This window comes from Papaver somniferum, chromosome 8 (genome assembly GCF_003573695.1).
Source record: "Papaver somniferum cultivar HN1 chromosome 8, ASM357369v1, whole genome shotgun sequence".
In the NCBI taxonomy this organism is placed as follows: domain Eukaryota; kingdom Viridiplantae; phylum Streptophyta; class Magnoliopsida; order Ranunculales; family Papaveraceae; genus Papaver; species Papaver somniferum.
Window position 1 is genome coordinate 75,768,911 of NC_039365.1, and position 17,448 is coordinate 75,786,358.

The window sequence follows — 17,448 nt, forward strand, 5'->3', positions numbered from 1 at the left end:
CTTCCTGCTGCTGCTGCAACTCCTCCTGCAACGTGATTCTTCGACCTCAGACTACCCCTAACTCTCCATCCCCTACAATGATTCCGTTACAACCTTTATATAGTCACAGAACCAAGAATATCTTTGTAATAACTCTCAAATCTTCTCGCTGTCAAACCATAAACTCGGGAATATTTTCTTCCGTGATTTATCTTCTCATGCGCCCGATTGATGCTAACACACTCCAAACATGCAGAAAACTCTTATAAGACTGATTCCAACTCGTCTAAGGCATATACATCCACGTAACTTGAAGAAGCACAACTCAGAGAATCCCGTGACTTCTCACAACTCTGTTTCCCTTACTTGCACGTATTCATCCCATTTTGTCGAAACTAAGCCCATTACCAAGCCTGTCTTGGTCAAACAGGTAGGTACCAACTGATTCCCGTGAAGCTCTCTAACTGAATCTCGTGAAAAACCATCGCAGGAGAAAGATATACTTTCTCGCTAAAAATCCTGTTTTTTCTCCCATTGGAAAATCTAGCCAAATTTAATCGAAACCACCAAACATACCACGCCTGTTACGCTCAATCAAGTCTTCCAATGAAATTTTAGCCATTGAATCACACTATAATCCCTCCAAATCACGAACTGAAAATTGTTAGTAAAGTGAATATTTTTCCCGCCATTTTTATTTTTGAAATGTTGAAGATGAAGTGCCCCTATCCTTTTCTGGGGTGCGAATAGCAGATGGATGCTGGGGACAAATTTGGGTGATGAGGATGAATTTGGGCTACGCATAACCTTGGGTGCCCCTTAGCCAAATTTGGGGTCCGTATAGCAAATGTCCTCCAGGGGTCCAAATAGCACTTTTTGAGCAACTTTTTCCACACAAGTGTATTTCTCCAAAAACACCTACACAAACATAAAAACACCATAATAAGTACAAAATCAAGCACTAGCAATAGAGACACTGAGGACAATTCAGACATAAAAATGTGTCTATCACTCGGGTTTGTAAAATTTATGCCCAAGTTTTGCCCAAAGTTTTGAAATACGTTGCCCATGTCCGCCCAACGTTCGGGTTGGGCACGGGTTAGACACGGGCTAGGTGGGTTAACCCAACCCAAGACCCTCCCCAAAGTAATATTGACATCCCCATTTATAAATCGTGAAGAATAAAGGTCTAGATAACACCTCCCCACCATATTTTTCCTCGGAATTTATCTTCGAGAAAAATATCGTTTGGTCCTTCTTTAGGTGGGCCCATGTCTGTTTAGTCTTTTGGTCAAACGCCTTTACTCTTTGGTCCATAATTATTTAAAAATATTTAAATGGACAAAAATACCCTTTCGTGTTAATTTTTTTTGTAGCAGTTCATTCTTCAAGATGAATTCCTGTTAATTTTAACTTATTTTTTCAGAAATCACCTAAAAAAACAGAGTTCAGTCCTAGAAACGAACTCCATATAAAAACTTAAAAAAATAGAGTTCATTCCAGAAATGAACTCCATATAAAAACTTAAAAAAAACAGAGTTCATTCCTAGAAATGAACGCAAAACCTTCATCGTATTTATCATCATCATCATCATCATCTTCATCACTAGCAGAGAAAAAAATAGAGAGAATAGAGAATCGTTCATCATCATCTTCATCTTCTTCATCACTAGCAGGAAGAAAATAAAAAAGAGAAAAAAAGAGAGAGAAATTCTAGATCTGAAAATATTGGAGAGAGAAAAGTAAATCTAAGAATGATTTCTTCTCTCTTACTTTTTGACTATATATATGGTCCTTATCCAAAAGGGTATTTCTGCCACTACAAGATGACATTTACATCATGACATCACTTTAGGACTAAATAATTTTTAGAACCAAACTATAATTTATATTACCAAATAAGACCAAACAGACAATTGACTAGGTCAATTGGATTAGACTCTCTCTAATATATTATTCCAAGGACTATATAGTATTTCCGTTTTATCTTTTTCGTAATTTACCTCGTGCCTTTTACAAGCACGTCTAACCGGAATCGAGAGATAAGAGTTTGGAACTCTTTATCTTTTCCATTTTTTCACAGTTCACTCTTCTTTTCTTCTTCGAGAGAGCTCCATCTTCAGAGACTGCAACTCAGACCAGGTAAAATCCTAGACTTTCTTCTGTAACTTTTAGGTTTCCCTTCGGTTCTTCTTCTGCTTTTCTATCTGAAGTTTCTTTTATTTTTTCTTTACTTAGGGTTTAGTATGATAATTTAACTGCCTAATCAGTATGCTCTTTTATCTTCTGGGATTTACTTTTTCAAAATTCACGAAACTTATTTCAAGAGGGTGTAGTTTACTTGTGAATTTGATAATACAATATACGGATTTCTTAGAAGATAATTCTTGGAGTTAACGATTTTACCTTTATAACCGAATTGTGGGTTTGATTTTTTCGATTTTTTTTTGGAGTAAGTTGTCAAAGAAAAAAAACAACCAATTAGTGTGTAGATGGAACACAGTATATGGTTCCGTAGAATTTCAGTTTCTGAGCAGACTGTGTATGTAGTATGTACTCTTATCAATATGGGCATTATGAGTGTCAGTTGGGTCTGGTTGATAGTTGTTTGGACTTTAGATGAGTATTTAATGAGCGGTCCATTACTTCTGGTGATTTTTGCATGTATTAGATATTTGGACGATATGTTGTCGTAATGATACATAGAGCTTTCTTGGTTCGCTGCTGGTTGTTACCAGAGGGTGTTGTAAACTATACCACAAAAAATGATTTTGTGTCCAGAAGTTTTATTGTAATGTTAAGCTGTTAATATTTTTGCGAATTGTGGTTGTCAGGATAAGTGGTCAATGGCATCCCAGCTAGTCCGCGAATGGATTGGTATCCAGCAGTTCCCTGCTGCAACGCAGACTAAACTGTTTGAGTTACTTGGGAAACTAAAGCAAGAGGTTTGACCCCTCTTTATCACAATGATATTCATGGAAGTGTCTATTCGTCTTTAGCTGTATGTGGGTTAACTATGATAGTGTTTGTTTTTCTAGGAAGTGAGCACATTGACAATTCTTGTAATGGGGAAAGGTGGAGGTGGAAAATCTTCAACTGTGAATTCCCTTGTTGGAGAACGAGTTGTAGCTGTCAGTGCATTCCAGGTTGGTTTTCTCATACAACGCTCCAACAATTTATTTTTTTTGGTGAAAGTTGAGGTTTTAAAAATCTGTTCTTGTAATTTAAGTTCTCTTGGGTGGTTTTTATGCAGTCTGAAGCATCACGACCTGTTATGGTATCACGATCAAGGGCAGGGTTCACATTGAACATCATTGACACCCCTGGACTTATAGAAGGAGGATATGTCAATGATCAAGCTCTTGAGATTATAAAACGGTTTGTCTTGTTTGACTAATTCTAATTTGCATGATGCAGCTTTTGGCACTTTGTATTCATAATTCTAATTCTCACCCTCTCCTTTTCTTATCCTTTCATTAAGGTTGAACATACATTTGATTTGTCTAATGTTACAGGTTTCTTCTGAACAAGACGATTGATGTTTTGCTCTATGTAGACCGCTTGGATGCCTATAGAGTGGATAATTTGGATAGACAAATTATTAAGGCTATTAGTGATAGCTTTGGTAAAGCAATATGGCGTCGAGGTGTGGTTGTCCTCACACATGCTCAGCTCTCTCCGCCTGATGGATTGAATTACGAAAAATTCGTTGAAAGAAGATCAGGTGCGCTTCTGAAGGTTGTCCGCATGGGAGCTCAGATAAAAAATCAAGAACTCCAGGTACAACATTGCTTAGTTTTTAGATCTCTAGATAATTCAGTTCATGGGTTGTCTTTGATGTGAGTAAGAGAATGCAACTTATGTGGCATATTAGAGACTGTACCACTGGAACTCTTAGTTTTAGGCTTAGGTAGAAGTGAATCCGTAAAGGATAACTTGAAATTATACAATCTTCAAGTGATTTAAAATCTATGTAGCTGCTTACTACCCAATGATAGAAGTTATTTTACTAGTTGTTTCCCTGATGTTTGAAGTTGCTAAGCTGAATGGTTTCTTAATTCTGCTATAAACAACTGATCTGAGCTTAAAGTATCCTTTTGTAAGAACTTGTAGACTGTGTGGAGGTGCTCACTGTTTCCATCTGTTTTGAGTAATCAGGTATTCCTTCTTTCAAAATTTTATTAATAATTTTGCTAGGGATGGGAGGTGTTAGGAGTAAGTAAAACAAAAAATCCACTTAATTTTAAGACCTTAAAATTCGTTTCAAGGTATGTCTTTGACTATATCTGTAGTTTTTAGACTTAGGCGCATTGCAACACAGTGACAGATATTTGGAATTTTCCAATCTCGGGGAACTCCAAATTCTGTGAAGCCCAAATGCAACTAGACTTGTTGTACATTCGTCTCCTCTAATGTGGTATTTTATGAGAACTAATCACAAATTCAGTACACTGAATTTGTGGGACTAGTCCCAAACAAGAGTTACCTGGGAGAACAGGTCCCAGTGAAAAATAAAAAATATCAAGGACTTGGGGTTAAGCACTGTAGTCATCTGAGAGAATCAGGTAAGGCGCAGATGGTCAGTGGAGGGGTGTGGTGGGGAAGTGTTAGGTACTGCGAGCCGAAACTATAAATGCAGTTAGCAATAAACTAGTCTGACTTTTATCAGTATGGATTCTGTTACTAATATGTAGTTCCTTGATTCCTGCTGATATCATTTATCGTTCTTTTCTGTTTCTCGTGTTTATTCCAATACGGTTTTATGTTTTAATTTAGTTATTAGTATTAAGGTTTATCTTAAAAAAGAAGAATTTGTCCTAAGAAGTTAAGTAGTTCGAAACTGATGATTGGGAACCTTTTTCGGTTGCTTATTAACTTTAACCACTTAGGTTGCTTATTAACTTTAACCACTTAGCGGCTTGATTGAGATTGATCAATCTTTTGACGTCCTTTTATTTTATGTTTATAGGACTTCCAAATTCCAGTTGTGTTGGTTGAGAACAGCGGGAGGTGCAATACAAATGACGGTGGTGAAAAGGTTAGTCTTCCTTTATCACTGTGCAGCTTTTGTCATTGTTTGATTTTGTTTAAGCTTTTCTTTCTTGAAGCAGTGAAACTTTAATAACTTGAATTTGACTTACTTATGCAGATTCTTCCAAATGGCATTGCGTGGATTCCTCATTTGGTACAGACGATCACAGATATTGTGTCGAACGGAAGCAAATCAATTTTAGTTGATAAGAAGTTAATTGAAGGACCTAATCCGAATGAAAGATTCAAGTTCTTTATCCCTCTCATTTTGGCCTTTCAGGTAATTTTTCTTCAGCATGAGGGTGGTGATTTTAGATAGCATGTTGTAAGTAATGAAAAACGCGTTTAGCTGTTTTAGATCGAATGTAAATAGTATTAACTTTTTGTAACTATTTTCTTAACCGTCTTTGCTTTGCTGCAGTATTTTGGTGTTGTTAAACATATTCAAAGAGCTATCAAGAATGACGCCAAGAGCGAAAATAAGCCTCTGTGGGAATTAAGAGATTTGGGTTTGGCCAATCGCAGGTACTAAAGTAGTATGGACTTTGTACCGGTAAATGAAATTACCTCCTGGTAGTTTTGTCAGTTGATCTCTTAGGTTCTTAGTTGCCTCAGTCTTCATCTTCTTCGGCAGACCGTTTTTGTTGGATTTGAGTTCTTTTCTTCTATTCTCTCTAGTATGTTTTCAAGCTTTTATTTGGATGATCAATATATATAAATATATCTTCATCTATTCTATTTAGTTCACAGTTTGCGGTGAATCTTCTTTGTTTTGGTTCTTTCCTGCAAAATTTGCTTTACATGTTTGGGAGATATGGGGGTCCAATAGTTTCTCTTCTGTACAATTATGAAATACCGGTTTTAAAAACAGCAAATTGGGTAAAAGAAAGAAACTAAAGAAAGATACGGAACTATACTCTTTATCATGAAGTAAAAAGAAAAAGAAAAGGAAAAAGTTGTATGCTCTGTGGAACTAGCTTGGTTTGCACTTTGCACTATCAGGTTAACCAAAATTCAGCCAATCTCGACCGTGGTCCCTGACTGTGGAAGCTGTTAACAGTTAATAGAACCCCTTTTTTGCTTGCAAATATTCTGGTGTTGGCCAGGAGGAAGAACTGGTTTTCGTGGGGGACCATGAGCGTGCTGCCTGTATATCTCTTTATAACTGTTCTTGCATGTGGCAGGTAATCATCATTATTTACTTGCAGGCATCAATCATCATTACCCTCACTAAGAGCTCAACTTTACGACTTAATCGTCATTAACTGTAAGAAATTTGAGCATCCTAAGCTGTCCTAAGCTGGATTTATAGCTCAAAATAAACATAATTACGGCTGATCAATCAATGGTGGGGGGAGCATCCATAGTACTTGAGCTTTCTCTCACAAATGGAAAGGTGTGACTGTGTGAGTCAGACATTTGTATTTGAACGACGAAGAGCCATCTCAATTCTGCTATGAATGTGACTTAAAATGCCACTGATATCCTTTGGACCTTTTTGGAGATGAGTTAACTAACACAGGGCTCAGACACTCGTATTGTTACCCCAATATAGAATAGGATATACCGGAGAGATGACAAGGATATCATATATCAAATGTCTTACTATATAGATTGACTTTATTACTGGGTCTGGGTTAACTGTAGAGAGAGATTGAATGTTGAGGCTTTTGGGTTTTGAAAGTTGTTTGAAAATTCTATAAAAAGGGGATCAAATTGGATCTCATAAACACCGATCAAGAGTTTATCAATCCCAATGGGGAATTCAAAAAATGCTGTGACATCTTTCTTAGCTCCATTCCCTTCCATTATTTTCTATCTGACATTCCTTCACCATTTAAAAACTGAAACTTCATCTCTTTCTGCTCTCTGGTTATGGTGCTCAAATCACCCAATTATATTAGCAAACATATTTTTCTTCTTCAATGTTAACATCCTCTTCTGGGTTATTGGTACTATTCAATCTAGTCACTGGGTAAGTTTCCATTTCTCAATTCAGCCTTTATTTATTTTACTTTCTTTTGAATTTGTGAATTTGGGTTGCAGATGATAGACTTGTACTGGACAGTAATTCCTGTATTGCTTGTTCACTACTATGGAACTCATCCATATGGTTTCTCAAATCAATGGAGATCAACTATTGTGATTTTGTTAACTTGGATTTGGAGTATTAGACTTACTCACAGTTACTTTAGAAGAGAGAAATGGCAGTGGGGTGCTAAAGAGGATTGGAGGTTCTGTGATATGAGACCACAGTATGGTAAACATTGGTGGTGGGCATCATTTTTTGCAGTCTATGTCTCTCAGCAGGTAATTAATTGAATTAACTCATACTTGTTACAGAATTTGGTTAACGGTCTCCTCTTTGATAATAATAACAGTGTTAATGAAAACAAACAACAGGTCTTTCTCATAGGAATTTGCCTTCCAATGTATGCCATTCATTCGGTTGAGAAAACATGGGGCATGTGGGATGTACTAGCTACATTAGTATGTCTTTCGGGAATTGTTATTGCATACAATGCAGATACACAGCTCAACGAATTTGTAACTAGAAACAATACACTTCAACAACTTGGGTCACCTGCCATTCCCACCCTTGAAACGGGATTGTGGCGATACTCACGACATCCGAATTACTTTGGCGAACAGTTATGGTGGTGGGGGTTAGCATTGTTCGGGTGGAACGTAGGTCATGGTTGGACTTTCGTGGGTGCTCTTGTAAATACTTTAACCTTGGCATATGTAACGATACTTGTAGAAAGAAGGATGCTGAAACAAGAAAAAAGAGCTAATGCTTATAAGATGTATCAGAAGACAACGTCGGTCTGGATACCTTGGTTTAAGCTTTCTCCTACGGAAGCTACAAAAGATAAGACTACTTGACATGATCACTTTGCTTTGTATTGTCTTTTGAAGTAAGCGAGTACTCTTTTCTGCGAAAGAATTTGTTTTGGTTATGTTCCCTGCCTTTGTAGAATCTCTCCCTTCTCATGTAATTTGAAGATATTTGTCAATGAAAACAATCTTACAAATTTGGTTTTCCAGTTTATCTATAGGTCTTCTTTTTGTACAATTTCAGAAAGTTAGTCCATCATGTTGGAGCGCTTTATAACTAAGGTTTATTTTGTATTAACGCATGCTTTCGGTTTATCTGCTAAAAACTTGAATTATGATGATCTTAAGAGTGGGGGACTTTACTAGAGGCCATCCACTTGGGAGCATGGAACACAAAATCAGAATTCCAGGTGCAAAGTTTCTTGGTTTTGATAACTCAAAGTATCTCAGTAAAATATCTCCCCCTTTATGACCCGTTACCTCATGGTATGTATAATATGATGGTAAGCAAGCTAAACTACCAATGATACATGGTACAAGTTGGATGCCTACAGAATTTTAGAGTTTTTGTCAATATATCTTTGGCTTAATGTTTGGAGCTTCTGAACTGTCTGCCTAACTTCAAAAGAAAGTGGCTATGAGATGCAATGTTAAGGACGTGTGAGGCTGTCAGTGACTTAATTATGGAACAATACCTGAACTTTGGGCTTATTTTGCTTATGCAGATTCTCAAAAATGACACACCATATGCATTCCAAACTTGGTGATCCAAACGGACATGTTACTCAAATGATGCAAACCCTTGTAGTTGACAAAAGTTGGTTGAAGAACCCGAACTGAAGATACATGTTCGTCATCCTTATTCTGGCCATCCAGGTAAGTTCTATTAAGGGTGCTAATCTCCTCCCATAAAATTGAAGTGAATTGAATTTAGTCTCTTGTGATTAATGATCTGGATGTATTTCATCGTTTTTGAGAACAAGGGAAAGCTCCCGATTATATTTTCCCTATAATGTTGCTTTTCAGAAAATTTGTTTTCACCTGCTGATTACAATTCCAGAAACAGGATAAATACCTGAGAAGAAGGAAAGGTCCCTTTTTGTGAAAATACCAGGTTTGTGTTTGTTGCAGCGATTATAGTAACTGCACACCTCATTAACTACGTTTATATTTTTTGGAGTTCCTGTTCCAAGTGCTTCCTTAAACATTGCATATATTTCTTCTCTCTTTTTAATGCCAACCTTTGAGCTTACAGTCGTAACTTACGAAAAATTTCTATCTTGAATTAAAAAATATCTGTCTGTTAAAAATCTATTTATGGGTACAATGACACTATATTCAGCAAATCTGCAACGGCCTTGTTATTTTTCTGGTAAAAGGGCAAGAATTATAAAATAATGGGAACTGAAGTAGAATACAATATAGAAACTTAAATAGCAGCTGAATCGTTTTAGCATGAAGATCTTGCTACATAAACATTTCAATCATATCTGAGTAGTAGAGTACATGCATTATTTCTATTTCTTGCAAATCCTTTACATTACAGACTCTTTATTTTGTTAGTTTTGAGAGAATGAAATTATCAAGCAACAACTAGAGGTGCATCATCTTTCTTCTCCTCGACGACCACAGCTTCGGATTCAACTGTCTCGTCTGAAGTCACCTCAGCTACTACTGGTTTTTGTTCATCCTCTGCGGTTTCATTAACAGCCTCAACTTTGAGTTCTTCATCTTTCTTCTCATCTGATGGAACAGTAATCTCAGAAACAAGATCCTTGATAGCATCCTTGGGTTCTTCAGTTTCAACCTCTGGTTCCTTAGTTGGCTCTGAAAGATCTACCAATGGTTCTTCCTTTTGAACTTCATCTCCGGTCTTTTTCTCCTGCATTCATGAAAGAAAACGTTATCTCTGAAGACACCGAAACGTAACTTTCAAGTAAAAGAGTAAAACCTTTAAGACAACAAGATTTACCATACTGCAAGTTTTATACAGTAATGGCTATTTCAATACGGGGTTTTACCTCGGCAGGGGTTTCAACCTCGACATCTTTAATGGCTGGCTCAGAAACGACGTTTTCTCCAGGAAGGGTAGCTGGAGCGGAGTTCAAATCCTTGGGTCTGCTTGCACAACCTCCCATCGTAATATTTCTTTACTTCAAATTCTGCGATGTGGAGGCTGCTTTGCGAAACCGAATAGATCAACAAAGGTAGAAACTAGGAAAGTTAAATAACTCTTTGGGGCTGGGAATGAACGAGGAAATTAGAGAGGTTTGCAAGGTGATTATATAAAGAGATTTTGAGAAAAATTAGGTGTATGTGCTTGGTGCGTAGTTGAAAATAGAACTTGTGGCAAGAAATCTACAAGACTTTTCTCCGTGCCCTATATTTAGTTGTCTCTATGTTTGGAGTTAGTTGTGCTTTCTTAACTTCATTTGGTGGAAATTTAGAAAACCGTTTGGGAGATTGGCTATTTTCAGAAGTTGATAGCTAATTACAAGATGGATACCTAGGAAAAAAATGCAATGTGTGTCATGTCATTTGTAGGTGTAAAAAGTTACACCACTACATCCAACAATGAATATGAAATGATAGTAATGTAAGCAAATAAGAGACTCATAAGAACACAGGACATACGTGGTTCAGCATGATTACATACGTCTAGGGGGTGAAAGGATGATTTTATTACTTTATTCAAGTTTACAAGGAATAATGCTCTCCACAATACTCTATCTCTCCTCTTACTCACTCACAGATTACCTGCCTCTTCTCAATACAGCAAGTATGTATGTATAGGCTAACATGCTCAAACAATGAAGTCATAGTGTAAGTCACATTCTATCTTCTTCGATGATGTTGTCGGGTGATTGGTACTGCCTTCCCCGATACTTATTGCCTGGTCTCACATCACCCCGATGAGCATGCTTCCCGATATGTTTCTTCCCGATTTTGACGGCCTAATATTCTTTAACCCGACGTCGCCGTTCCTCCCGACCCGAATCGGCTATCCTTAGTTCCTGGCCCCCACTTTGACTAGATTCTTATGCTATTCCCACCTGCTTTGTCAGTGTATTTAATGCCTTGATTCCCGATACACATCTCTCAATCACATCCGATTCTTCACTTTACACGTGCTCGTCTCACATGTGCTTGGTAGATATATCTTTTCTTGATCCCGTGTTATAGAAGATGATTCGGTGTTTCACTCTGCTCTGTCTCTGGTGGGTCGGCGTCCGAGATTATGCCACGTACACTTGCTAGTTATTTGCTACTAATTTATGCCCCTACTTCCGCTTGTGTGCTCGGCACGAGGGGAAGAAACTGCTTCGCCTTCCACGGTTCTTGCCATGCCGTGTATTCCGCTCTGTTGTCTCCCATTATCTCCCCCTTTATGACCCGTTACCTCCTCCGCCGGTTGTAACTGCCTGAGTTATAAATGCGAGTGATAAACCCTTGGGTTTTCATTCTTCCGTTTTATCCTTCTCTCTTTACTTAAGAACCAACATTCTCTGCAACTCCGCCTCTGCAACTCTACTTGATTCTCTGTTATTCTTTTAATCTTCTTGTTTTCTGCCATTATTTTGGTTCTTCCACAACGTTTTGTTTTGCTGTTGCTACCGACCCTGTCCTTCGTCGCCTTCATCACCCTGAATGTTATCAATTCTCGATTCTTATCGTCCATCTCCTTCCATGATAGAGAAAAGGTGCGTAAGTTACACATTTTTTGATGAAGATAGTGTTCCTGTAGATTCGTTGTTTTCCTGTACATTTTTTATCGATCTCTTGATTCGATTTTTTTCTGATGATTCTTACACTGTTGCGTGTAGGGCTGAGAAGAGATCCCAGAAGAACCTTACTAATGCTCAATTTATCAATCAACTGAAGGATGATTTCAACCTTCACGATTATGATATTCAGCTTGTGTCGGGTCAGAAAGGCTCATTGAAGAAGGAGAAGGTTGAAGAATTTTCTCATTCTCCCTAGGCGACCATCATCACTAAGGTCTAGCTCGAACCCGGGTTGCGTCTTCCGTTATACGACCCGAACCGACCCTTTGCCTATGAGGTTCTGTCTCAGCTTCACCCTTCTCGGTCCTTGGCTCAATGGAACATAAATACATTTCTTCTTATGGCCGAATGAGAAAGACGAGCAAATATACTTCGACCAGCTTCCTAGGAAATTATCGGAGTGAAACTGCCTCTCTTCGTGATATGGCTGGTTTTGCTGCTAGTCCTCATCATAATAAGGTTCCGACCAATAACTTTGAGAAGTTGATGTTGGATGAAGATCCCGAGGGTGGTCACAATACCAACAAGCATGATCGTCACACCAACGACTCTGTTTGGGATCGAGTCCCTCTTGCTGCTCGTGGTCCCATCTTAAGTGGAAAGTTTCCTCCTCCCGATTTCCCCGTTGAGCCCTATCAGTTCTGGGTAGTTAACGCCGATCAGGTATGACTGTCTTTTTTGGGTCTTCTTTCCTTGGGTCTTTCTTCTCGGGTAACAATAATTTCCAGAAATCTTTGTTTTTGCAGCCCAAGACTCAGAGTAATCAGCCTAAGACTCAAAATATCAGAAAAGAGGCTCTGCAACTAGGACTGAGGAAGAGCCAATGAAGGTAACAAATATATTCACTAGTGGAAAATGAGGTTTTAACAACCCACAGAATCGACCCCCGTTAACGGTTGACTCACCTTTGACCGATCATGACCGTCTGGGAATAAGAAAAAACACGGAGAAATTCCGAGATGTCTAACACCAGTCGCAGAATAATCACCATTTAGTCCTAAATCTATTGTCGATCCCGTGACGGATGAAAACTGATTTACCTATGATAGATTTTATTATTGGGCAGATAAATATCTCTTTGTCTCTCCCATGTCCAATCTCATCACTTTCTCTTTCTTCTTCTGCTCTCGGTCTCCATCTCTAACCTAATGAACCAGCCCATGGAAACAGAGAAATTAGTAAATCTTAGATGCTATTAAACGAAAATAATAGTGTAAAGACCCGCAAGATCGTCAACGCTATTAGACTAGTCAAGAGACGTATCAGCCAATAATATCTCGATTAGAGTAACACGAACGTTAATAATAGAAATTAATTTAACAACGATCTAGATACGAAACTAGTACCGTTGAATAGATATCGGAAAGTTATGCGAAATAGACTACTCGAACGTGTCATTCGGATACCTGAAGAAGAAGGAATCATTGGAATAGTGAGAAGGGAAAAATAGTCTTTTTTCCATTAGATAGTCTGGGACTTCCCTTATCAATTCAACGGGTGTTCCATAAACTTCCTGGTCGGCCTTATCTTCACCCACCGAGAAGATAAACTCAATTCTTTTCTATTTCTTCTTCATTCTTCTTCTCTCGTCTCCTTCTTCCCCTGTTCTTCTTCCTCTGCGAGTTTGAAAGTTTGTTTGAGAGAGAGAGAGAGAATCGATGAGTTAGAGAAGATGAATTAGAAGATGCTTCTGATGATTGATGAAGATATGATAGCAGTATTGATTCTTGGATATCGGTTGAAGAATTTAGGGTTTCTGAGATTTGATTCTGAGATGAGTTCGAAGAATGAAAGTGAGGTTATAGAGGGATGATTAGAGATGGGATTAAACTGAATTAGAGTTTGAAGATGAAGAATTATTTGGAATTCATAAGTTAGGGTTTCTCAATCAAATTGGAGTTTGATTAGTGATGGGTAATATGTGTGTTGGTGAATTAAAGGAGTTATTGACGCTGCTGAAGTTGTAGAGAAGAAGAAGATGATGTTATGGTAAAAATGAAGATTAGGATTCTCAACTATTGATAAAAAAAGATGTAAGTGAGGGTTTAGAGGATCGTTTGGAAACGGGTTCTGTTGATGTGAAGATTTGGTTTTGTTTTTTGGTTCAAATTAGAGAAGAAAAGAGTTGGGAATTAAATTGGGGCTTAATTGAGAATTGATGGTGAAAAAGCGGGGGTCTAACAACACCACCCAATATTTCTCTTAGCAATCTGTATGGACAAACTCGAATATACTTTTAAGAGAATCAACAAGACTCAATCAATTCAAAGTACATCAACGAGTTTATATCTCTCTCTTTTGATTTGATTTCCTCAAACAGAAACTGCGAATACTAATCAAATACAAGGAATACCTTGGATGGTACCAAAGACCAATATCCAAGGATCAATCAATGACAATCAACAACCAAAGGTTGGATTACTCTAATTGATGATATAACGCATAACCTGTATTATTTCAATTATAAAGATAAAACAATATAATGCGGAAACTGAAATAACACAAACACCAAAAAAATTGTTAACGAGGAAACCAAAAATGTAGAAAAACCCCGGGACCTAGTCCAGATTGAACACACACTGTATTAAGCCGCTACAGACACTAGCCTACTCCAAGCTAACTTCAGACTGGGCTGTAGTTGAACCCCAATCAGTCTCCCACTGATCCAAGGTACAGTTGTACTCCCTACACTTCTGATCCCAGCAGGATACTGCGCACTTGATTCCCTTAGCTGATCTCACCCACAACTAAGAGTTGTTACGACCCAAAATCGCAGGCTTTGACAATAAACAAATATGTCTCACACAGACAAGTCTATCAAAGGATCAATGTGTCTCCCACAGAAAAACCCTAAAGTTTTTGTTGCGTCTTTTGATAATAATCTAGGTGAACATGAACCAATTGATAAGGAAGTCTTATATTCCCGAAGAACAGCCTAGATAAATCAATCACCTCACAACAATCTTAATCGTATGGTACCGAAACAAGATGTTGCGGAATCACAAACAATGAAACGAAGATGTTTGTGACCACTTTTTATATCTTGCCTATCAGAGATATTAATCTCAAGCCAATCAATCTGATTGTACTCGTACGATATAAGATGCAAGATCAGATCACACAACTACGATAAAAGTAGTATCGGTCTGGCTTCACAATCCCAATGAAGTCTTTAAGTTGTTAACCTGGTTTTAGAAGAAGAAAACCAAAGGTTAAAGGAGAAACGACTCTAGCACGCAAACTAGTATCACACGTGAAGTGTGGGGATTAGTTTTTCACAATACAAGATGTATCCTTTATATAGTCTTTCAAATCAGGGTTTCGCCTTGGTCACAAAGCAAACAATATCCACCGTTAGATGAAAACCTGATTTAGATTCAAGCTAATATTTCTCAACCGTTAGATCGAAAACTTAGCTTGTTATACACAAATGAAATGCACGCTTCTAGGTTTGTTAACCGTACCCAAACATGTACATCTGTTTGTTCAACAATAGTTAACAAAAAGGTTAGCCATATGAGCATTTCATACCAACCATATTCTTGTTCACCATAACTAGTTCAAATGACTTCAAATGAACTAGTTAGAGAGTTGTTCAATTGCAAGGAAATCTTATGTACTACACAAGACACAACTGAAGCAAAGATGATTTGATTCACTCGAATCGGTTCATGAACTTTATAACCACGGTTTGAAAATTGCATTCCTTAGTCTTTATAAGTTTAAGTTCAAAAATCATCTTCAGATATATAACCTTCTTAAGTTCGCACACTAGGTTCGCGGACTTAAGCAACCGGGCAGAGTTTACGAACTCCAGCAGAAAATCTCGGCAAAGACTTTCCGCCAGTTAGCGAACTGGGTTCATGGACTGGTACTCACGCAACAAGTTTTTTAACTCCATCAGAAGTTCTCGGGATGAGAAGTTCGGCAGTTCACGGACTTGGCAACAAGCCATTCTTCCGGTTTATCTTGATCAACAAAGTTCGCAAACTTTGGTTCAAGGGATAGGACTTATGCACATATGTGTTTCCACAACAATACTTATGTCCATCATTGGTTATGTAATCTAAACTCTCATTCCAACCATTGAAACATTCTTAGAGGACGTTATGTAGTTGTTACACCATTTCTCGTCAAAGCAATTTTCAAAGTGATTGAAACATATCATGACTTTCGTCACTAGGTAAAGATAAACATGGTCGAAGAGAAACGCTTACAAACACATATTTCCAGATATAGATAGGCGAGGTATACTCGGCTCGAAATACCAAATGTGTATAATCCAAGTCTATATATAACATACGACTTTTTGTCTCAAGAAGTAGGAGATAGAGTAGATAGACTTTTGAGTGACAGATAAGTTCAAGTCTTCACATACCTTTTTGACGAGAAGTTTCACCGGTTCCTTAAGTAGTTCTTCTTCTTGTATGATGAATCGCCATGACGTCCTTGAGCTCAACTACACTTTCTATCCTAGTCCGAGACTTAGCTATAGTAGACTAGAAATCAAGACTTATAGTTTTGATCACTAACATTGACAAACATGCTTGAGATAGAAACGCATGCGAGTTCGACCGAGCAATGCTCTAACAATCTCCCCCTTTGTCAATTTTAGTGAAAAAAATATCAATACATACGGAATACAAAAAAGATAAAGAAACTTTAGTAGCTCCTATTCCACATGTCTAATCTTCAAAATTCCTCGAAATCTTCGTCACTTCCAAGTACTCCAATGATCCCAAAGGTTGTAAGTTTAGCATAACCGTTGTTGAAGATCCGTAGCTATAACAATGAGAAAGCATCGGTCTCGATCATTGTTATACAGTGTCATAATATTATTACACAGTGTCAAAGTCCAATTGTAACACAACTTCAACAATAATACTATGGTGATACGTATCACTGCCCTTTAGTCAATACTCCATCTCACATGGAAACCACTCCCCCTTACACAATGATCTGAAAACCATATGTTTTTGTAGTGTGAACTACATATTAATTCTCCCCCTTTTTGTCAATAAAATTGGCAAAGGTACAAGAACGGGATCATAATGAAATTTCCGTAAGAGACATTTCATGACTAAAATAAAATACATACCATCTAATTTATATGCAATCATATAGCCGAAGCTAATAACATTCATCAAGGAGTTTAAAGATACAAGATGACCCCTTTAAAATTCCACAGCCGCACACCCCTCAAGATATGACCATTAAGCACAAGTTCAAAAGAACTCTCCCCCGTTTGATGTCATTCCTAAGGGAACAACAAGAGCGACCTTAATTTCAAAAGAAAAGAAAAGAAGGATTTTGATTAGACACCAAAAACCATGAGAATAATTTTCTATATCCAAAAACTCAATCAAATTAATCACAAGTAAACCCGTGATTAATTTAATTGGAATACACAATCAAATTAAACACAAAAGTGATCAACTTAATTGATTATGCTCGACATAAGAGAACTTACGGATCATACGACTAACATAACCATTAGAAAATGAATAGGATAGTCGTTCATATACTCAACATAAGAGAAATCTTACGGATATGAAAATACTCAACTAGATTAATTACAAGAGAACCCATAATTAATCTAATTGGAACACACAACCAAACTAATTACAAAATTAATCAATTTAAATGTCATTTGTTTTGCTCGACATAAAAAGACTTATGGAGCAATAACTAAATAACTAAACAAGATGATTAATTTAGTTCAAGAATTGATTATATTTTTCAATGATGTTGTAGTAATAAGTTCGTTGAGACTTGTGAAAGCAAAAGATATTAGACTTATAAAACTTAAATATAA

The 17,448-nt window shown here is 37.4% G+C and overlaps 3 protein-coding genes across 3 annotated transcripts; 2 read left to right on the top strand and 1 right to left on the bottom strand.

Annotated features, from left to right (window-relative positions):
- The first annotated feature begins 1,989 nt into the window (after positions 1-1,989).
- On the top strand, positions 1,990-5,771 carry LOC113301635 (translocase of chloroplast 34, chloroplastic-like). Its single transcript, XM_026550421.1, has 8 exons — positions 1,990-2,121; positions 2,814-2,924; positions 3,018-3,125; positions 3,233-3,357; positions 3,495-3,759; positions 4,949-5,017; positions 5,129-5,290; positions 5,432-5,771. Exons 2-8 carry the CDS (start codon positions 2,826-2,828, stop codon positions 5,540-5,542), a joined length of 939 nt encoding a protein of 312 aa, XP_026406206.1. The 5' UTR covers positions 1,990-2,121; positions 2,814-2,825; the 3' UTR covers positions 5,543-5,771.
- An 810-nt stretch (positions 5,772-6,581) lies between these two features.
- On the top strand, positions 6,582-8,062 carry LOC113304491 (uncharacterized protein C594.04c-like). Its single transcript, XM_026553622.1, has 3 exons — positions 6,582-6,985; positions 7,057-7,320; positions 7,414-8,062. The coding sequence occupies exons 1-3, from the start codon at positions 6,767-6,769 to the stop codon at positions 7,894-7,896; spliced, it is 966 nt and encodes a 321-aa protein (XP_026409407.1). The 5' UTR covers positions 6,582-6,766; the 3' UTR covers positions 7,897-8,062.
- A 1,181-nt stretch (positions 8,063-9,243) lies between these two features.
- LOC113302381 lies at positions 9,244-10,113 on the bottom strand. The gene is made up of 2 exons (XM_026551290.1): positions 9,870-10,113; positions 9,244-9,730 (listed from the first exon to the last, which is right to left on the bottom strand). Exons 1-2 carry the CDS (start codon positions 9,984-9,986, stop codon positions 9,431-9,433), a joined length of 417 nt encoding a protein of 138 aa, XP_026407075.1. The 5' UTR covers positions 9,987-10,113; the 3' UTR covers positions 9,244-9,430.
- Between the last annotated feature and the right edge of the window lie 7,335 nt (positions 10,114-17,448).

What these genes read in the sequence shown, in the direction of transcription:
- LOC113301635 (XM_026550421.1), top strand. Translation starts at nt 2,826, where the DNA reads ATGGCATCCCAGCTAGTCCGCGAATGGATTGGTATCCAGCAGTTCCCT. An exon ending in TAGCTGTCAGTGCATTCCAG is followed by an intron (nt 3,126 to 3,232) that starts GTTGGTTTTCTC and finishes GTTTTTATGCAG; the next exon opens with TCTGAAGCATCACGACCTGT. An exon ending in GCTCTTGAGATTATAAAACG is followed by an intron (nt 3,358 to 3,494) that starts GTTTGTCTTGTT and finishes CTAATGTTACAG; the next exon opens with GTTTCTTCTGAACAAGACGA.
- LOC113302381 (XM_026551290.1), bottom strand. Translation starts at nt 9,986, where the DNA reads ATGGGAGGTTGTGCAAGCAGACCCAAGGATTTGAACTCCGCTCCAGCT. An exon ending in AGGTTGAAACCCCTGCCGAG is followed by an intron (nt 9,731 to 9,869) that starts GTAAAACCCCGT and finishes TCATGAATGCAG; the next exon opens with GAGAAAAAGACCGGAGATGA.
- LOC113304491 (XM_026553622.1), top strand. Translation starts at nt 6,767, where the DNA reads ATGGGGAATTCAAAAAATGCTGTGACATCTTTCTTAGCTCCATTCCCT. An exon ending in CTATTCAATCTAGTCACTGG is followed by an intron (nt 6,986 to 7,056) that starts GTAAGTTTCCAT and finishes TTTGGGTTGCAG; the next exon opens with ATGATAGACTTGTACTGGAC. An exon ending in CAGTCTATGTCTCTCAGCAG is followed by an intron (nt 7,321 to 7,413) that starts GTAATTAATTGA and finishes AACAAACAACAG; the next exon opens with GTCTTTCTCATAGGAATTTG.